This window comes from Otolemur garnettii, unplaced genomic scaffold (assembly GCF_000181295.1).
Source record: "Otolemur garnettii isolate 467f Iridium unplaced genomic scaffold, OtoGar3 scaffold00001, whole genome shotgun sequence".
In the NCBI taxonomy this organism is placed as follows: Eukaryota; Metazoa; Chordata; class Mammalia; order Primates; family Galagidae; genus Otolemur; species Otolemur garnettii.
The window spans coordinates 39,707,735-39,730,523 of NW_003852396.1; the positions used below are offsets into that span (position 1 = coordinate 39,707,735).

At 36.7% G+C, this 22,789-nt stretch overlaps 1 protein-coding gene across 2 annotated transcripts in view; it reads right to left on the minus strand.

Moving 5' to 3' along the window:
* RNF141 (ring finger protein 141) overlaps positions 1 to 22,789 on the minus strand; it is a 27,122-nt gene extending 4,333 nt beyond the window's left edge. The window contains exons 1-5 of one of the 2 annotated variants that reach the window (XM_023515655.1): positions 22,729 to 22,789; positions 15,892 to 16,085; positions 12,134 to 12,242; positions 8,905 to 9,089; positions 1,811 to 1,918 (exon numbers count right to left, since the gene is read on the minus strand). In XM_023515655.1, coding sequence (XP_023371423.1) covers positions 1,811 to 1,918; positions 8,905 to 9,089; positions 12,134 to 12,242; positions 15,892 to 16,034 — 545 coding nt within the window. In that variant the 5' untranslated portion in view covers positions 16,035 to 16,085; positions 22,729 to 22,789. Of the gene's footprint in view, positions 1 to 1,810; positions 1,919 to 8,904; positions 9,090 to 12,133; positions 12,243 to 15,891; positions 16,086 to 22,545; positions 22,634 to 22,728 lie in introns of those variants that run through there. The other variant, XM_003781098.3, reaches the window with a different exon arrangement.

Below are 22,789 nucleotides of genomic sequence, written 5' to 3' on the forward strand. Positions count from 1 at the left end.
AAAAAAAAAATGAAGTTGAGAAACTAACACTTCCTGATTTTAATACTTATCATAAAGCTACCCTTTAATCAAGGTATTAGTGTGAAATGGACAAACAGATCAAGCAAGGGCAGAAGAATCCAGAATTAGACCAACATTTGAACAACTAATTTTCATCAAAGGTGCTGAGGCAATTTAGTGATCAAAAGATAGCCTTTTGACAAATTGTGCTGAAGAACTTGAATAGCCATAAGCCAAAAAAAAAAAAAAAAAAAAAGAGAAAGGAAATTTGATCCATACTTCACACAAATTAATGCAAAAGATTTATAGATCTAAATATCTAAATGTAAAACAAACAAAAAAAACTAAAGCTTTGGAAGAAAAGACAGAAAAAAACCTTTGTGACCCTGGGTTAGGAAAAGATTTCTTAAAATACCACACTAAAATCACTATCCATAAATCATAGATTGATAAATTGGACCTCATCAAAATCAAAACTTTTAGTTTTTAAAAGACATTCTTAAGAGAATGAAGAAATAACCCACAGAGTGGGAGAAAATATTTATAAATCATTTAATAGATAAAGGACATGTATCCAGAATATATAAAGAACTCTCAAAACTCATTTTGGACAAGAATCCCAAAAACAATGAGTAAAGATTTGAATGGCTACTTTCCACCAATTTATAGATGGTAAATCAATATGTGAAAAGATGCTCAACATTTTCAGTTAGTAGGGAGATACAAATTAAAAATATAATGAAATATCACTACACACCTATTAGAATGGCTAAAATCTAAAAGTCTGGCCATACCAAGTATGGGTAAAGATGTGGAGTAACGGGAACTCTCATACAGAGTTAGTGGTAGGGTAAAATGGTACAACTGCTTTGGAAAATAGCAGTTTCTTAAAAAGTTAAACATAACAGCTGACATATGATCTAGTAATTCCGCTTCTAGGTATTAAGAAAAAAATCTCAAATATATCCATAGAAAGACTTGGCCACAAGTGTATTTTATAGCTTTATTTGTAATAGCCCCAAATTGGAAACAACCTAATGTCCATCAACAGGTGAGTGGATAAACAAGCTATAGTGTCCACATTATAATAGATACTACTCGGCAATAAAAAGAAATGAATTACTGATGTATGCTACAATGTGAATTTCTCTCAAGAGAGATTGAATTAGAGGAAGAGGAGCATACAGTATATGATTCCATTTATAAAAATTCTAGACAATCCAAATTTTATAGAAACAGCAGATTAGTGGTTGCCTAAGGACTGGGGAAAAGGTCTGAGGAGGAGGCTTTAGATTAGGCACAATTAACTTTGGGGAACGGTAGAGATGGTCAAGATTTAGATTGTGATGATTGCTTTTATGTGTATGTCTATATGTCAAAACATATCAAAATATACTTTAAATATATCTAGTTGATTCATGTCTTTTCTAAATTCTCCTAAATGCTCATTTCTTGTTTTATAAAATAATGAGCTTTACTAGCTGATCTCTAAAGTTCCTTCTAGTTCCAACATTCAAGAATTTATAAGAATAAATGTAGAAAAGAGGAGAAAAAGGAAATGTTTGATTCTAGACTCAAGTCAGGCACAGATCTCCTTATAGCAAAAGTAAAATGTCAAAACTAAGCTACATCCTCACATTTTACAAACTTCAGGTTAAAGACATGTTTAACCAGCAGGAGGAATGCCATAAAATTCAAAATACTGAAGAAAAAAAATCTCTCATACTTAACTACAGTCTTTTCAAGGTTTATTCATATATACTACCCCATCTGACCTTTCCCAATCCCATGAGTGCAGGAGCTAACTTACCATTTATCAATACACTTCTGACAAAAGCTGTGAGCACAAGGCAGGATGAGGTCAGCTCGTCCATCCATACAGATACAACACTCTTCTTCATCGGTCAGCTGCTTCACCCTGCAATGTGAAGACTGAGCTGAAACAATGATGTTCTGTGTCATTATACTTCATACTTTGTTTTCACTACCTTAAAAAGCATTTTCTTTTTTTTTTTTTTTTTTTTGAGACTGAGTCTCATTTTGTCACCGCAACCTCCAACTCTTGGACTCAGCCGATTCTCTTTAGCTCGGACTACAGGTGCCTACTACAACATGTGGCTATTTTTTAGAGACAGGGTCTTGTTCCTGTTTAGGCTGGTCTCCAACCTGTGAGCTCAGGGCAATACACCTGCCTCAGCCTTCTATAGTGCTAGGATTATAGGCGTGAGCCACCGAGCCCAACCTTAAAAAGCATTATTAAATATCTACATGTCCACAGTATAAAGTACAATATAATTCATGCAAAATCAGAGTAAAATTAACATCTTTTGGGGATAGCAAGGGGAAGAGGTACTAAGAGGGGTAAACTTCATAAAAAAAGACTGTGATAGTTAAAGAAATATGTGTGAAAAGCTAGAAATATTCAGGTCTTTCTGAATATAACTTAGCTGATTTTAACCACTGAATTTAGATAAATGAATTTAACACAATAGTCATGTGTCACTTCATGATGGGGATGTGGTCTGAGAAATGTGTCAGGTGATTTAGTCACTGGGCAAGCACCATAGAGTGTACTTACACAGACCCAGGGGGTCTAGCCGAGGACCTGCTAGACCTATTGCTCCTAGGTTACAAACCTGTATGGCATGTTACTGTATTGAATACTATAGGCAACTGTAGCAAACTGGTATGTATTTATGTCTTTAAACATATCTAACCATAGAAAAGGTACAGTAAAAGTAGAATATGAAAGATAAAAAAAAAACAGTACAGCTGTATAGAGCACCTCTAGTGAATGGAGCTTGCAGAACTGCAAGGTGCTCTAGGAGAGTCAGTGAGTGGTGGGGGAACAGGAAGGCCTGGGGCATTTCTGTACAGTACTGTAGACTTTATTAACACTGTACACTTAGGCTACACTAAATTTATACAAAAACTTTTCTTCAACGACAAATTAACCTTAGCTTACTATAACTTTATTACTTTATAAACTTTTTTTTACTTTTTGACTCTTTTGTAATAACACAATTTAAAACATAAACATTGTACAGCTCTACATATTTTTTCTTTATATCCTTATTCCATAAACTTTTTTCTGTTTTTAAGATTTTTAATGTTTTTACTTTCTAAACTTCTGGTTAAAAACTAAGACATAAACACATGCATTAGTGTAGGTCTACACAGGGTCAGAATCATCAGTATCACTGCTTCCCACCTCCATATCTTAGCTACCTTGAAGACTGGAAGGTCTTCAGGAGCAATAACAAGCACGTAGCTGTCATCTGCTATGATAGCAATGCCTCCTTCTAGAATACTTTCTGAAGGACTTACGGTTAAATTCTTTTTTTAAGTAGAAGGAGTATACTCTAGTCCAAAATAATGATAAAAAATACAGTATAATAAATACATAAACCAGTAACACAGTCATTTATGATCAAGTATTATTACACTATATCACTGTATGATCTATACTTTCATACCACTAGTGCCACAGTGGGTCTGTTTACACTACACCACAAATACATGAGTAGTATGTTTAGTGTTACAACCTCAGGACAACCATGGCATCACCAGGCAACAAGAATTTTTCAGCCCCATTAAGTTTGTGGGCCCACCTACAAAGTCTGTTGTTGACCAAAATGTCATTATGTAATGCATGACTGTATAATTTATTCATCATGTAGGATATAAAGCTCTCTAAAATATGAACCCTGCCATCAAGGCCTTACATGGCTGATGCACTATAAGCATATAAGTGAAAGAACTGCGTAGACTTCAGTATCAGGAGCTATGAGAAACACAAAGGGATAGAAAGCAGTTTCTGTTCTGTAGGAGCCCTTTTAGCCTCTTGGGATAAAAAACAATGTCGAACCTTCCGCCCCACCCACAATTCAGAATGCCCACGAATAAGCCACATGCTTTTGTACATGGTGTTTTCCTTTCCTCAAACTGCCCTTGTGAGTTTAATCCACTCTAACTCTACTAACTCAAATTACCATCTTCTCTCTGCTCTCAAAATCAACATTTGATTCAATTAAAGAACTTACTTAAGTATTGCATATTAATTGACTATTGATTGGTTAGTCACCCCATAAACAATAAGTTCTTGAAGTATAGGGTGTTTTCTTAGATTCTCAATAAATGTTTCTTGAAGTGATTCTGATTTCTTTTATCCTATGTTATTCTGTAATTTTTAAGGTTTTCTTCATCAAACATGTATTACTTCTGCAATCATACAGAAACAGAATGTTTCCAAGGATAGCCACTGTAAGCTTCTTAAGGGCAAGAGCTATCTCTAATGTGTTTTTCATCCCCTGCTGTGCTTACAGCACAACACAGTAGACCACGCTGAGATAATACTCAAAAATTCATTGATTTGAACATGCTAATAGTAAATACAAACAGATATCACATGTATACTACGTATGATAAATGCTAAGTAAAGAAGGCAGAGATGAATATGAACTTGTTGGAAAGATGAGACAGAAAAATAATGGGATTTGAGAGAGGACATTCTAGGCACACAAGCAAAATCATGAAGGTAGAAAATAAAAATGTGTGTACAAGGGGGCTGGTGTGATGCTCCAGGGGGAAACTGAGAGAAAAGATTAAATATAGCAGAGATCACCTGATCCCTAACTGTCAAAATTCTAAGTTTGAATGTGTTCTGACAAGCAAACTAGAATCAGTAAGGGAAAGTGGACTCCCACTGAGATAGTACTTCTGGAAGATTAACTGGGAGTGCAGTATGAGGGACAGTTTAGAGAGAAGAAAACCAGGTAGGACCTTATCTCAGGATAAGGAGATAATTAGGGCCTAGACTAAGGAGCATTTTAAAAGGCAAATCATTAGGTTTGGGGGTCACTACAACATGAGGAACTGTATTAAAGGGTCACAGCAACAGAAAGGTTGAGAACCACTGATCTTTTTTTTTGTTTGTTTTGAGACAGAGCCTTAAGCTGTCCCCCTGGGTAGAGTGCTGTGGCATCACAGCTCACAGCAACCTCCAACTCCTGGGATCAAGCGAGTCTCCTGCCTCAGCCTCCCAAGTAGCTGGGACCACAGGCACCCACCACAACGCCCAGCTATTTTTTTGGTTGCAGCCATCATTGTTGTTTGGTGGGCCCAGGCTGGATTTGAACCCGCCACCTTAGGTGTATGTGGCTGGCACCTTAGCCACTTGAGCCACAGGTGCCAAGCTGAGAACCACTAATCTAATGTATCTGAATTTTACGTTAAAAAATACGTTCAGTTCAATATTTAAGTGCTTTTTAGGTCTGGATCCAGATGAATTAGGGTTTTTGGTTTTGAGGAGTTTATAATCTTCCAGACGTCAATAACAGAGAATATAACTGAATCCATAAAGAGTGACAGAATGTTCTGAAGGTTGGAGTCTAAAAGTAAGGAGTGTAGGGCTACAAAGAACAGCATTGTAGACAGAGATAAAAGAACAAGAGAAACAGAAAGTAGCCAGGGGAACCTGTATAATGTTCCCTTGATGTTTTGCTACTTTCCTAGCAGCATGGTGAACCGAAGGGAGAGTCTGGCTCTATTTGTTCCTGTTAGATCACTTGTAGATTGCCGTATTTAATTCTATGTCTCATACTCTGAAAGGCATACTGGCAGATAAAGAATCAACCAGGAAAGCCTCCAGTATGTAGAAAAGATTCATATAAACAAAGGCTGAAGGAACTGGGGAAGCTTATCCTTGAGAACAGAAAGTTCAGTGAGAATGTGATCCCTGTTTTCAAATATTTGAAAGGCTGGAAGAGAGAAGAGACTTGTTTGGTGGAATTCCAGAGGGCACAGCTACTGAGAACAGTAAGTAGAATACAGTAACAGTTTAATAATAATAGTTATCAAAATAACTCTAACTCATAGAGAAACACTAATATAAGCCAGGTACTGTTCTAAGCAGGCTGTATCTTTTAACTCTCTCAACAGTCCTAGGAAGCAGATACTATTAGTGGTTCTCAACCTTCCTACTGCCATGACCCTTTAATATAGTTCCTCATGTTGTAGTGACCCCCAAACCTAATGATTTGCCTTTTAACATAGTTATAGTTATCAACCTCTGAAAAGATGGGGAAACTGAAGAAAAGGTTTAATAATTTGTCCAAAAATCAGTTAGGAGTGAACACAGGGAAAATGGTTCCAGAGTCTGTAATGTGCTGTATCAAGAGAACCAGATTTTGGCTACTGAGGAATATAAAGCAAAAGGAAAATTTCACCCTGGTTAGAGGCATCTGAGTATGAAAAGGCTTGCTTCTCTGAGGCAGTGAGTCTCAGAGAACTGCAGTGTTACTTGTACTTGCAAGTTGGACTACAACTTAGCAAAAGTCCAGTCTTGCTATTCCAAATGTTATTTGAGGATCTGCAGCACATGCCCCACCTGGGAACTTAACAGAGTCTTAGGTTCCTCCTCAAAATCACTGAATATTAATGTTTGAGAAGCATAATATCACAAGAGCTATCTGTACCACAAAGTAACAGTGCAGAGGTTACAGTGTGGCTGTATTGCTAGACAATGTGGGTCTCACCTAGGTCAAATTCTAATCATGACAATTTGGTTAAACCTTAGTTTCTTCATCTGAAATGGGCCAATAATTATACTCCCATGGGTTGGTAAGGATGTAATAAGTTTATATATGTATAATACTTATCACAATTTTAATACCCTTTAAATAGTCAATAAATGTAAACCATTAAGTAGAATTATGCATCAGATGTAAAGCTGAAATATATAAATGCCCCTTACAATTCCCTTCAACTTGGAAAGTCTTCTATGAACTAGCTTATCAGGGTATCACCATAAACCAACAACATACAAAGACGAGAAGCAGCCTTAACAAACCAATCAGGCATTGAGTTTCTAGTCTCCAGGACACATGAAAGGGGATAACACTTCTATCTTCTTCATTAAGATGAGAGAAACATGAAAAAAAGTACTCTTTTTCATTTGCTATCATAGAGCTTAAATATACCGGTTAACACCATCGTCAACTTTTAAAATACTTAAAAAAAAAAAAAAATCACCATTCTTTAGAGGAAGAACAAAAAAGAGCAGAAATCAGACCCATCTTTGAAAGATGAGCCGAAAGATAACCTACAATGTTCTAAAACTCATTTGGTGTGTCAATAACACTTAGATATCCCAAACCTAGAAAACCAAATAATTCTATTAAAGATAACCAGGACATGATAAATGTAAAAAAATATAATTTAACTATAGCATAGCACTTGGAAACGAGTTGGTTTAAGAATGAACCAGATAGGTGCTCAAGACCAGCTAGAGAAAAAAATGCAACCCTGTCTCTAAAAGAAATGGAACAAAGATATTTGTATCAGAATGTTTATTGCAGCCCAATTCATAATTGCCAGGTCATGGAAGAAGCCCAAGTGCCCATCGATCCACGAATGGATCAACAAACTGTGGTATATGTACACCATGGAGTACTATGCAGCCATTAAGAAGGATGGAGGCTTTACATCCTTCATGTCACATGGATGGAGCTGGAGAATGTTCTTCTGAGCAAAGTATCACAAGAATGGAGGAAAAAGTATCCAATGTACACACCCCTATTATGAAACTAATTTATACCTTTTATATGAAAGCTATAACCAAATAGCCTAAGAATATGGGGAGGGGGGAGGGAGAAGGGAGGGGGGAATAGGTGGAGGGAGGGGGATTGGAGGGATCACTTCTGAGGTTTATCTTATAGGGGTACAAGTGAATCTTTCTAAGAGTAGAATGTGAACGTTTTAAAACAATAACTGAGAAAATGACATGAAGGCTGTGTTGACCAGTTTGATGGAAGTATTTCGGATTGCATGTGAAAACCCCACACTGTATCCCAGAAGTACATTAATGTACATAGTTACCATTCAATAAAAAAAAAAATAATAATAATAAAAGAAATGGAAAAATTAGCCAGGTGTGGTGGTGCATGCCTGTAATCTTGGCTACTTGGGAGGCTGAGACAGGATTGCCTGAGCCTAGGAGTCTGAAGTTGCAGTGAGCCATGATCATGCCATTGCACTCAACCAGGGTGACAGAGCAAGACCCTGTCTCAAAAAAAAAAAAAAAAAAAAGGAAAATGCAACTGTACATAGAGCAATAAAAGATAAATTGTTGTTAAACACATTTTTGACATTAAAGTAAAGGACACTATCAATACAGATTTCTGCAATAAGACAATAAGACAGGATGTCAACATGTCTGGAGCCACGTAAGTTCTTTTTCCAATGAGGCATTTATAAATTTAAATTATGGTCATGATTGTCAAATGGCAACAGGTGGGAGCTTTCACGTGCCAAAAGCATAATAGAGAAGGAAAAGAAAGTTTAGATAGAACAATAATATATTAGGCCTGAGTAAACAAGTACCATCAGAGAAAACTCTGGCTGACTTCATTTCCTTCTGGTAACTCAGTATATGCATTCAGTTCATTCCTCAGTGGACTGCCAAGTCCTGAAGCTAATATTTAAAACTTAAATGTTCCAATTAATCAGACACTTTTAAGAAAAGCTGAGATGATTTTGCCATATTCCTGGACCTAATTCCCTAAAGGGCTTTGACTAAGAACCTAAATAGATACTACAAGGGGGCATTAACTGTTTCCTTTGTCATTAAATGCAAGTAAATAGAACAGAAGTGGATTATTGCAGATTAGTTTGAAAGAAACATTAACTGATGTGAACCAGTTTACTTTAGTTTTCATTTGGCACCATAACAATCAATGTAGGAAGCACTGAATAACCCCAAAACTGATCTCAGATACATGTATAACACCAATTGAAACAAAAAGATTTAAGATGTCACAATGAGCACTAGCAAAATATACTAATGAGATTTCAGTGGTTTGCATCTTGGAACATAAACAAACATTGTAATTATGCACTGTTTACCTTCCCATCCAAAAACTAGCCTGACAAGATGTTACAGAGGATGAGTTTTCATCATGTTCTTCAGAAGTGGAGCTCTGTGCTAATAATACTCCTGCTGCCTGACTTGTGATATCTTTATAAAGTTGAATAAACTGGTACAAATTCATGATCCGTGATGCTTCCACAATGCCACTGCTTTTATTAATCTAAAAACACAAAGAAAATGAAAAAAATAAAGGTTGACCATGTCTCTGACCACTTTTTCCAAAATAAAAAGAGGTAACAAATATTTAGTCAATTATCCTAGGAAAGAAGTTTCCAAGGTTTGCAAATTACCTAAAAAAGCAAGAATCTGAATAAATAAATAATATCATGTCCCCTAACATCTGTAAGTTCAAAGTATTAAACTCAAATTTCTCTCATTTATACTCAAAAGAACCCTACAAGATACTACGGATCATCCTGTTTAGAGGTAATGGACTAGATGACTTTTCCACAGTTAAGAAATAAATTAAGGATCCATATGACAATTCTTTCACTTTATTTTTTTGAGACAGAGCCTCAAGCTATCCCCCCTGGGTAGAGTGCCATGGCATCACAGCTCACAGCAACCTCCAATTCCTGGGCTCAAGTGATTCTCCTGCCTCCACCTCCCAAGTAGCTGGGCCTACAGGCACCCGCTACAACGCCTGGCTATTTATTGGTTGCAGCCATCATTGTTGTTTTGGTGGGCCCGGGCTGGATTTGAACCCGCCACCTTAGGTGTATATGGCTGCCTCTTCCAAGATGAGCTAAGAACTTGATGAAATAAAGATGGAGAGTGAATGTAATTTAGGTATACTGTATCAATAAAAAAGAAAAATTTCAACCTATCCCAGTCATTTAAAATTAAGAGTACTAAAAAATAAAATTAAATTAAAAAATAAATAAAACGAAAATACTTCAACAGACATTTGTTCACTCAACATATACCGAGTTCCTTCCAGATACAAAGCACTCTACTATGGGGCTGTGAGGGACATAAGATTGAACAGGTAGAATCTAGACATAGTTATTGTTCCCAGGAATTTACAATCTATAAGGGGAACTAAGAACCTAAATAAATAATTTTATTCTTAATGTAGAATTTAATTACAAAGTATAAATAAAGTGCTGTTGTAATGTAGAAGAGGCAAGAGAATGTTTATTCAGGAAGACTTTGTGAATAAGATGGTACTTGAGGTGGATCTTTAAAGAAACATCAAGTTGAGACATACAGAAACAATAAGATGTGGCAGAAACTATGGCTGTGCTGATTATCGAAATACTATTCCTACTTTTCATTGTTCCCAGAACTTTATTTTGTTCTGGTGTCCATCACTCCCTCAAATGACTCAGGGACTCTGGAGTTAATTCTGGTTAGTTTAATCTAAACCAATAATGGTAATCACAGTCCCTCTGCCAGTGTAGGGACAGTGTACTAAGGGAATATGACCTAATATTGACCAAAGAGTCCTGAAGCTAGACTATGGAGCTATGATTTCTCGATAAATGAAAGAATAAATACTGTTTCTGTTTAAACTGGCTTAACAGGAGTTTCCAGTGACTTGTAGCTGATAGCAATTTAAATAACAGAAGGAATGGACATTCTAGTTGCAGGAACTCAATAAGCAGAGGCACTGAGGTAGAAAAGTAACAATTACATAGTCTTAAATTAGTTAAGTCTGGTGAGAATGTAGAATGCACAAGGAGATAATTGTGAGTAAAGGAGAAAACAGAGTTTGGAGCCATATTGTAGGGTGCCTTGAATGCCACATTAAGGAGTTGGGGCTACTTTGTAGGCAAGGAGAAATTGTTAAGGAATTTTAAGCAGGATAGTGATCTGATGAGAGCTGCGTTTTAGAAAGGCAAATCTCACAGTAGCATAAATTACAATTTGGAGTAGAAGAGCCTAGAAGTATGGAAATTAATACAGAATCTGTAGCAATCTGAATCAAAAGTGAGAGGGGCCAGAACTATAATTACAGTCTACTTGAGTAGTAATTTGTCTTCTTTATCATATATTCCTAGTGCCTGGCATACCTGTGCTCAAATATTTGAATAAACTGGAAGTGAAACATAATAGAGGTAAAACTGATCATCTACAGAGGAAACAGCATATTACTTGGGTCCAAGCATTACCCCAGGGTCCATGACTCAAAGGTAAAATCCTCTCACCTAGAAGTTTTTAATTGGTTGGTCAGAAATGGACTTCTGGACATTTGTAAATACCCAATTTATGGTTTATAGGCACACAGATGATTTTACTTCTGCTTTGTTTGTTTCAGATCAGGGATTGGGATAGGAGGAAGCCTAATACAATTCACACCTTCATTATCATTGAAAGGTCTGTGGCATCAAAATGGTTAAGAACTGTCTATTCTAACCCACTCATAGTAGATAACGCTTTCTGATACTCTATGACAGCTATCATTGTATTTTTTAGCGCAGTTGATATATTTTATTATCTAAAATGTAAAGATGAACTCAGAAACAGTGCACTGATGGTAAAAAATCCATTCCATAACTAAAAATTACTATAAAACAAAAAGCCTTTTTTTTTTTCCTGAGACAGAGTCTCTCTATGTCACCCTTGGTGGAGTGCTATGGTGTCACAGCCCACAGCAACCTCAAACTCTTGGGCTTAAGCAATTCTCTTGCCTCAGCCGTCCAAGTAGCTGGGACTACAGGCATCCACTACAATGACTGGTAATTATTTAGTTGTAGTTGGCCTGGGCTAGATTTGAACCTGCCAGCTCAGGTGTATGTGGCTGACGCCCTAGCCCGTTGAGCTACGGGCTAGGGCGTCAGCCACAGGCGCCGAGCCACAAAAAGTTTTCTATTTTTTTTTAATGAATGAAACTCAAGTGTTCTTAAAAAAAATGATCTCCTGAGATAACATATTTTGAGGTCATCAGGAAACTAAATAGGGTACTTTCATAGGATTCCACAGCCAGCTGAAAACCCCAAAATAGAGCTAGAAGGCAAGTATGATGTAATGGTTAGAGATACTGAGGCAAAAGGAAGTTGATTATAAAATTCTCTGCTATACCCCGATTAGACAACTGGTGAAATTCAAAAAGCTAAAAAGCAGTAACAGTATGAAAACTATGTTTTACAAGACCAGCAAATTATTAACGTTTATATACACTATATTATTTTATACTATTAAAGGTGGTTCAAATCATAAAAATAATTTAAGCTCAGAAGTGGAAGTTTTTATCAGTCTCACCTTGGTACAGACAACCCGTACAACCACTTTCCAAAAGGCAGAAGAATCAGATCCAGGTTGTACCTCAAAGAGAAGATGTTTTTCCTGGCCAGAAGCCACTTTAGCGGTTCTGAAAAGAGACAGATGCATATCATATATTAATTTCACAAAAAGTCACATAAAATAATAGTGCTATGAAGTCAGACTCAAGCAACATTTTCAAATACTGAGAAGAAAATATGAAGAAAACACATAAAGACAAATAACAACAATGACTCTAACAACTAGATTCTTAAAATACAGGGACAGAACATTTTTTGAACATAAACATAAAACTTAACCAAGGTTTTTAAAGTCAATGGCTTAGTAGAATGCTATTTATAAATCTTTTTGTCATATTTATATTCCAATGGTCTTTAAATTTCTAACAAAGACATTTAGGAAAAACAAGTCCGAGAAATTAGGTAATTTTAAAAAAGGTTAGCTAGTTTCACTTATCTGTATTTTGACTATTGCCTCAGATATATATAAAGCATGAAAAAAATCTTGCTCTTGGTTGAGTCCTTATTTAAACAACATTCACACATCTCTTTGGAAGTTTTTGTTTTATAGATAATCAACAAATGATTCGAAACATTTTAATTATAGCTCTTACTGTCCTCTTCTGGCAGAGTAATTTTAGAGAGCCAGAGCATTCTAATATAAAAATATAACACTTTAGAAGATAATTCAGTATTTTTTTTTTTTTTTTTGAGACAGAGCCTCAAGCTGTCCCCCTGGGTAGAGTGCCATGGCTTCACTGCTCACAGCAACCTCCAACTCCTGGGCTCAAGCGAGTCTCCTGCCTCAGCCTCCCAAGTAGCTGGGACCAAAGGCACCCGCCACAATGCCCGGCTATTTTTTTGGTTGCAGCCTTTATTGTTGTTTGGCGGGCCCGGGGTTGGATTCGAACCTGCCACCTTAGGTGTATGTGGCTGGCGCCTTAGCTGCTTGAGCCACAGGCGCCGAGCCGATAATTCAATATTATGCTATCAATACCAATTTAAATCAGTTCAAAGACATATTTAAATATTGTAGTTCCTTTTTATCATTACTAACACTTCTCTCTAAGTGCCACTGGGGATATCATACTCAACTAAGTGACTTACAGTTAAATAAAATAAAATGAGGCCATCCAAAACTAAGCAACTAGTCTTAGGAATCAAAGTCCTAAGTCCAAAGTCCATAATTCAGCCCTGCCAGTTTCCAGTTTTATTTTCTAGGCCAAGCATGGTGGCTGATGCCTATAATCCCAGCACACAGGGAGGCTGAGGCAGGAGGATTGCCTGAGGTCAGGAATTTGAGACCAGTTCTGTTTTCTACCTACCAAGCCCTGCTTCTTCTGTATAGGCTTAACTTTACAGTTCTCAGAAACAATGCACTTGTGAAACACCCAACTCTGACCAATGGGAATAGGTTTTAAAAACCAAATCTATCAGAAGTATCTTGTGCTAAATAAATAAAAAGAAGATATCCTTTATTGTTATCTCTGTATTACACAGTAAGCTGAGCTTGTGGATGATTTCACAGGGCACATTTTTGCATCGTTAGGTTAAGGCAAATTTTATACAATAGACTGGGTTCATATATGTGAATTCTAAGGCTCTAAAGGGATAGTTAATGGCACTGGTTATTCGTCACAAGAGTTGAAACTATAGAGATAACAAAGCATTCCACTCTTATGATACTATTAATTCACAATCCTATTTTATTCCTTAAGAATACAGTCTCAGAAGTAATGTTTCAAATGCTACTATTTGTAATAAATGCTGGAGTTTAAAAACCTGCGACTACATTTTTTATAATAAAAGATCAGACAATACATAAACACAGCAAAAGTATAAAATCTCCCTCACTCCCCTCCTTTCCCACCATTTCCCCACCCAGAGACAAGAACTGGGTATAGGTTAGTGTGCATCCTTCTAGTTCATTTTCTATGTATTTTTATATATTTATCTTCATACAAGTTCTTTTAAAATGAATGAAATCCAGTGTTCTTAAAAGAAATCATCTCCTGAGATAACTTTTAAGATAATCTTTATTCTTCATGAATGGCTAGTTAACAATTGACTCTAACCATGTTCATAAAGATAAGATTTCAAACTTACTAATGTGTTCCCTATTGCCAGGTGTGTCTCATACTACCTAATACAGCTGTCATACAACCTAGGGAGGAGGTTCATTTAGCTTACCCTAAGTTACTAGTGGCCATAATATTATAAATTTACATACTAAGTGGCCCTAGAATGCTAGGTAATTTCATTTGGCTTTTTTGGGGGCTTTAAAGAGAGATAATGTGGGACAGTGGGAAAAGCTTGGAACTCAGAGAGAGTAAATCTGCCATGGATACTTAGGTAATCAATTTAGGCCTCAGTTAAAATGTCCAACCCTCAGCAGAGTGCCTTCCACATAGTATGTGCTCAGTGGATAGCTAATTTGAAAAGGTTAAAAACAGAAACTTTAAGATCTCACTTGAGAGGCTTCTAGGGGAGTGGGAGGGAGTGTGTGTGTGTGTGTGTGTGTGAAGAATGATAGATGTGTATGTGGCTATAGGAAGACTGATTACAAAGTGACATCTGCCCACCTGTCATTAAGGAAGAAAGCAAACAGAAAAAAAAAGTATTATTCAAAAAGCATAGCAGTCTGGAGTCATTCAAAGACAAAAAGCCCCATATATTTTCATAGTTTCTATACAGATCAGTATAAACTGATATAATGAAAAAGAAATTCACAAAGAAAAGACTAAGATCTATTGGGTATATTCTTTTTTTTTTTTTTTTTTTTTTTGAGATGGAGGGTCAAGCTATCCCCCTGGGTAGAGTGCCATGGCATCATGCTCACAGCAACCTTCAACTCCTGGGCTCAAGCGAGTCTCCTGTCTCAGCCTCCCAAGTAGCTGGGACCACAGGTGCCGGCCACAATGCCCGGCCATTTTTTGGTTGCAGCCATCATTGTTGTTTGGCGGGTCCGGGCTGGGGATTCGAACCCGCCACCTTAGGTGTATGTGGCTGGCGCCTTAACTGCTTGAGCCACAGGTGCGGAGCCTGGGTATATTCTTAAGGCAGAAAAATTTACAGCCCATCTTAGAAATTTATTCAAAAGTTAAATAGGAATTTAAAGGTGTTAATCAGAAAACATTAATAAATGAAATACACTTCTGTTAAAACGAACTATTACTATATATGTATTTCTCTGGTAAAATAATGGCTCGGTAATTTAACAGCATGGCTCTTAATAATGGCTCAACAAACAAACACAGGGATTTGTACACATACACAGTATGACCTGACTGGCTGATATATAGAAATCTTCTCATTGTTACCTTTGACTATCTTAGGAGTCTCTCTAGAGTGGCTAATTGGCATATTCCCTTCTGTTATGCACCCCTTCAGTACTTTCAAACAAGAATCAAATTATAGTCTATCAGTATATAATTGCTGAGATGTTGGGTTGTATTGTACTTTAGACTTGCTTCATATTGTACTGCTTCAATATGCTTGTGCTCTGTGTTGCAAATTCATTTTAAGTTCCTACCATCTCTTTTGTTCCCATTACATATTTTTTAAAAGTTAAACAGAAAGTCTACTTATAATAGACAGTCAAATACTGTATTTGCTAACTGCTGTTGAAAACATTAAGTTTTACCAATCAATACCTCTGGTTACTTCTTACACAGCCATGGCATATGGAGCATATGTCCTGGGGAAAAAAGAAAGAAAAAGAAAAAGAGCAAGGCTTACACATCATTAAGCTCAGCTACTCTCCCAAGAAATTCTTCATAAGTTAAGGAGCCACTTTCTCGAACCAATGTGACGTGTTTTGCTACTTTTTCTGGTAACTTGCTAATAACCACCTGTGTCTGATCCGAAATTTGCTGTCCCATGATGAAATGATGTCTTTCAAAATCCAGAAAGAGTGTTGCTTCACATAGTTTCTGTTAAATATACAGAAAAATTACTTTCATATATATTACTATAAAAACAGCAATATACTCATTCTTAAAAAAAAAAAAGAACTAGTAATACCTTTAAGTGAGAATTCAGTAAACCCACATGGATCTACCATAAAATTTATTTAAATGGTCATATTTTTAAAGATTTATATTTCTATCTTTTCAGATTCATACAGCTAAATGAGGAAACAGGATTGACTTATGTATTATTGGGAGGGTAACAAACCTTAAAGTCCTATAATTTTGCCACATCAAAAACCATTAACACATATACACACATTCAAGTGACTGTATTTAACAGGAAGTTTTTCTACCTTACAATTTTCCTAAGACTATTTCTGGACTGCTTACATGTCAGACTTCAAACTATTTTCTATAGATTGTCATTTAATTCTTACAATAATCCTAAGAGGTAGACATTATATCCTTCCCTATTTTACAGACGTAAACAGAGCTAAATAACTACATAATTCTAAGTGGTAGAAGGAGACTCTGAAGAAGGTATCTCAGAAGAAATAACTTTGCTTTTAGTATCAAAATTTAACGTACTGTATTTCAGATTTATTCTTTTAGTTACCTTAATTATAGAAGTACAATAATAGTGACCCAAAAAACTCAATAATTATTATTTTGAATGTGAGCTGACTTAGCAATAATAAATGTATTACAGAGATAAATGAAAATAAATTGAGAGGATCCAGGTCACTAAAAAATAAAAATTTAAAAAACTTTGAAGGCAACATTGTATATTTTAAATATATAGCCAAGGGGATTTATAGCCACTGTATCTCAAGAGAAACAAATATCTTAGCTTAGAGGTTTCTAGGGCAGGAGTGGAGAACCTGTAGCCTCAAAGCCACACTTGGCCTTAGTCCTTAAGTGCAGCCTTTTGACTAAATCCAAATTTTATAGAACATACCCTTTTATTTTTATTAATGCATTTGTATCTGTCTTTTATATTTTTATTTTACAAATTAACATGTTTAAAATACTAGATAATAAAGTAAGTTTAGCAAAATAATCGTCCCAGATTGACGGGCACAACTAGAACATTAGTAAGCCATAAGAGCTATATTGATGGCTGCTACACTCATGATTTAGTTCTAATTTAATCAGGCATCCCGCCTGACTGGTGCCTGTACCACATGAGGCTGTTTGGTGAGAGTTTATGGGGATTAACTATACCAACTTATGACAATGGTGTACTGTGTTTCTGTCTGAGGTACGATTTGGGAATAGTTGCACAATTCAATGGTATTATTTTAATTCTGTCTGCTTAACAGGCCATCACGTCAAAGACCAAGAGAATACTGAATGAAGAAAACAGATTTTTAATGAGGATTGGGAACTGTAATATTATTGTGTTTCTGCCAAAGGTGATTTGCTTGTTTTGGGATACTGCAATATCAACATTAAAGGAATTCAATGTTCATCAGCAATAGAACACTCCTAAGGACCACAAATGTTTTAAATCAGAGGGAGAGGTAGGAAAGATTATATTGCAGAAATTAAAAAACAAAAAAGCAAAAACAAAGACAATTCTTTCAGACAGCAATAAGATGTGGAAAGAATGCCACTGAAGCAATTTATAAAGTAGATTATATACTTGAGCGGGGGGCAGGAAGCCATTCAGTGAGGTAAAAATTGTAAGAATGCATTATCAAAGTTGTAGGATGCTTAGGTCCTTGATTAAGTTTCAAAGTATAAACAAGTGCCTCCTTCACGGAGAACCGTAACTGATCAGCAGTATGATTAATCTTCAACTGAACAGAACTTCATGCAGCACTTCAAAAGAAAAATATATATTATTCAATCTGTTTGGATGAACCAACTGATACTACTGACTTGGCACAGGCTTTATACTTCACTCAGGTCATAACAGAAGTTTTTTTTTTTTTTCTTGCCAGGAGGAGTTACTTGCTTTGGGCATTCTTGCAAATAGAAGTTGTGGAACAGATATTCTCAATAACTTTTAAGATAAATGTCATGAAGTTGGACTGAATTTAGTAAATTTAGTGCATGTATATAGATGGTGCACCTTCCATGACAGGAAAACAGGAAGGATTCATTACAGATACAAAAAGTTGTTAACATATCCAGATGCTCTCATTTCTTTCCATTGTAATTTGGGTAAGCAAAATCTCTGTGCCTAATGCTACTATTTTAAGTGACATTTTGTACAAGTCATATATTTGTGCCAATGTAACACTAGTATTCTAAGTTTCATAACATGCTAATTGTATTAGTAAGAGTTTGGCTATGTGTAGGGACAGGTGTTAGCAAAAATTTTATCTCTGCAAGAACAGTTAAATTTCATTAAGCAGAGAGTTAGCAATGTGAATTATTGAAAGAGGATTTCTACAGGAATGCAGCATTGCTATGTGATTTATCAAATTGAAATGACTTGAATATTCCTGTGCAAGGTAAAACTTAGTCTATATATAATATGTGGCAAAAAAAATCCAAGAATTTGGAAAAAAGCTACCCCTTTTCAAAATACTTCTTCAAAAGAAAATTTTGGATGAACATTTTCCCAGTTACCAAAGGTCACATTGATGAACAGGATAATAAATCATTTGAAGAATACACAGCTATTATAGCCCTATTAACTGGAGAATACAACGAAAGGTTCACTGACTTTAAGAATCATGACATCACACTCAAATTAGCATTTCAGCTCACCTAGTTGATATCACCAAGGCACCTCAAGAATGACAGATGGAATTGATTGAGCAATCAGCAGATGACTTTTTTTTTTTAAATTTCAGGTTAATGTCCTCACATTAACCAGATCACAATACAAAAAACCAGGTCACAATATTTGAATTTGTTAGGTAAAGTCCCTCTTGTAGTTATGCAGTAGATGACATTTTAAAGTCATCGTTTGATGCTAAAAAAGATACAATTGAAATATAGAAAAATGTAGTACAGCACTCACACTTTTGGCAACACACCCCCAAACTGTTTTCTTTTCAACCATTTATTGCTGTGAATCTACATTCTCCTACCTAACCCAAATCAAGACACATTTAAGGTCACAAATGACTGATACCTATCTAGAGGATCAACTGAAGCTATGGACCTCCATGCTGTAACCAAATATTCAAATGCTTTCCCACAAAAAGCAGACCCAACAAAGTCATTACAAGTTAATTAGTTTTAAAATGACAGTTTTCATTTTTGAAATTATTAAGTACATAACAGAGTTTTACATAATAACGTACACTTTTAAGTATATCTAACTGAAGTTTCTTAAATGTGGTCTTCGTCGATTATAGCTAAATTAATGTGGCTTTCCAACATGAAAAGGTTTGCCACCCCTGATCAAGGGACTACCCAAGAGCACCTAGAATAGTGGGTTTTCACCTTAGAAGGGAGGGGTTGGAATTTATGGTTTATTTTGAAAACCATATTGATAAATATTAACATCCATCATTATGTGGATGTTAAAATAAATAAAAATGTGACTACGATCTACAGCATATAAAACCACCACTTAATGCATGTTCATAAAAAAATATGTTGAAGCCATCCTCTAGTGACCTGGTATGGCTTCTCTGGTGTCCTTCGACTGCACATCCTTCCACCACAGCACATAAAATCTGTTAAGTCACCTGACCATCCCTCTCTGTGAACATCTTGAAGAAGGCAGCTGTAGTCTCTCTTCTGGCAGATACACAGGCACACAACAAATGTTTACTGAATGAATGCCATAAATATTGTGGATAGTTTTTGTTTATAATTCACTTAGTATTCTTTTGATTTTTGTTAATTTGTTTAGTTATCTATTAGTACAAACTTGGAGAGAAGCAGAAGTTAAAAATATATATGTAAGGCTCGGCACCTGTGGCTCAAGTGGCTAAGGCGCCAGCCACATACATACATCTAAGGTGGTGGGTTTGAATCCAGCCTGGGCCCACCAAACAACAATGATGGCTGTAACCAAAACAAATAGCCAGGTGTTGTGGTGGGAGCCTGTGGTCCCAGCTACTTGGAAGGCAGAGGCAGGAGACTCACTTGAGCCCAAGAGTTGGAGGTTGCTGTGAGCTGTGATGCCACAGCACTCTACCCAGGGGGACAGCTTGAGGCTCTGTCTCAAAAAAAAAAAAAAAAATATATATATATATATATACACACATATATATGTATGTAAGAAAAATGTAAAATTGTGAAAACTTACTAATGTTTACATAAATTGGGAAACATTCATTATTTGATGTTAACAAAATACCTCTCTCTAAATCATGGAACAGTAGTTTTACATAAGAACAAAATTTGCAAACCACTGGCATAAATTCAGCAACAAAATCTCCAGTTAAAATTTCTCAAAGAACTAGTAACTCTCATACTGTTGTGCCACCTATAAAACAGTCCTTTTTAGCAAGATAAAAATGTGCTTTCAAAAAGCATTTGAAGGATTTTCTAAATAAAGAACTATTATTTTGAAACTCACAAGAACATCAAGGATTCCAAAAATGCCAAATTCTCCAGCGGGTCCTATACACAACCGATCACTTCTTTCACTAACAAATGAATTGCTGTAGTTTAAATATTGCTTATAAAAATTTTTAAAAATCACATTATGGGTAATTGACCAAAAAACCCAACAGCAAACAAAACATATGAAAAAAACCCTAAAAATTTAAACCATAATCCAGTCATAAAGTGTTAAAACAATTAAAAACCTTGAAAGTCAACAAGATGACTAAATAGCAAGTACTGTACAGTAAGTATTTAGAAAACCTGTCTGAAACCTGTTTTCCATCAAATTTTGTATCATCTTCACTTAGAAACACTGAACTGAAATAATCATTGATTGTTTTCACTGTCAACTTTAACACAAGCAATAAATACTAAGTACTACCGACTAGGTCCCTAAGGACACTACTAACACTGTACTTACTTTATTACCCATTACTTACTCAAACTCTAGATCTGTAAGCAGATATCATCTATCAAGATAAGAAATTAAGTTACAAAAGATACATAGTGAAACAATTAGGCCAGTTAAAGTCACTACAGAGTCTAGAATGCTTGTTCTGGGTTCAACTATTTTAATCAGGAAAAATTTATAGAAAGAAAAAGTACAAAAGGGTAGAGTATTATACTTGGAGACCTAACATACGGATTTCTAAAAGTACCAATGTGTTTACTAAATACATTTCATATTTGGAAAAAAATACACTAGACTTGCAAGAATTCTCCCTGGACTTTTCTTGCCTTTTTGCAAGGGGAAAAGGAAGGCAGGTGTGGTGAACTAAGGCGGATCAGGTCACACACATCAACTATAAAGTTCAGTTACACCAAATGACAAAGAACTAACGTATTTTTGAAACATACAACTATGCTATGGAGAAAAATACTTAGAAACTGAAACCAGGGAACTGAAAGGATACTACTCCTGAGTTCGGAATTCAGGAAGCATTGCTTCTCATTGGGGTGACTTCAACATAGAAATGAGGAATTTAGGATTTTCGGTCTGTAGCAGCTCATACCCCAGACAAACTTCTGAATGGTTGGAGCTCATTTTATAGCAAGAAAAATGGTCAGAGGAGAGCGAAGACAAGTAACTCTGTGCTGAAGATATAAGAATTATAAACAACTGAAAAGTGTTCCAGAAGCTTTATAAATACAAGAGAGGAAAGGACTACATTATTCCGCAGTGAGAAATAGGGCAAGGTCAGAATACAGAAGTACACTACTGTTTACTAAGGGGGCTGGGATAAATTTCAATATTAATCGTAAACACACATTTTGTTATACGCGGTAACTGAAGGAATAATTTTAAAAGCGAACACAGAAGCCTTCTCTGTTCCTTCCGGGCATTCATTACAATTATCAATAACAAGAAAAAGGTTTTCTCTCTCTCTCTCTTTTCAGCCAGGTCTCAAGGTAGCAGCTAGGTTTTGATAAGAAAAAGGCCTTTGGAAAAGCAGCAGCCCAGGCTAATTTAGAATTATGAGGCTGGTTAGTTCATCAACTCGGTCATTTCTGAGCTATCGTTCCAGGCAGAGGGTTTCTCAACTGGCGCGTCCAGCACCGCGGGGATGCACCGCTGCGGGCCACCCTGGCGCCCGCTCTTCCTCCACCGCCTCAGCTCCTCCTCAAGCGCACCTGGTCTTCTAACCAACAGCTAAGTCCGGTGGCCGACAGACCGCGCCGGCGGCAACATTCAAAAAACCATTCCGGGCTCCAAGAGGAAAAAGTTTCTCCTGGTCCCCCAGAACCATCCCCAAAGTGGGACAGGCCATCTAGGGCAACTGGAAACCAGCAGGCTGGAGGCGGGCGCCCGCAGAAGGGCCTCCTAAGCCAGCCCTGCGCTCCAAGCCGAGGCCTAGCTCCCCTCCGAAGCCCGCCCGGCAGTCAAGGCTTCTATCCTAGCCCCAGGGTGGAAGAGCAGCAAGGAAGGGAAACAACGACAGGGCAGTGCCACGGAGCTCACCCAGGCTCAAGGCATCGCGCACTCGGCGGCAGGAGAGCCGCCCCGGCCAGCCGCTCAGACCCACAAGCGGCCGCAGCAATCCCGGCGACCCGGTCGCTCCTCAGTGACGCAAAGCCCCGCCCCGGCGCGTTGCCTGGAGACGGTGTCTGAAGGTGTTTGTTTTTTTTTTTTTAAGAGACTCACTGTGTAGCCTTCGGTGGAGCTCTAGGGCGTCACAGCTCACAGCAACCTCCAGCTCCTGGGC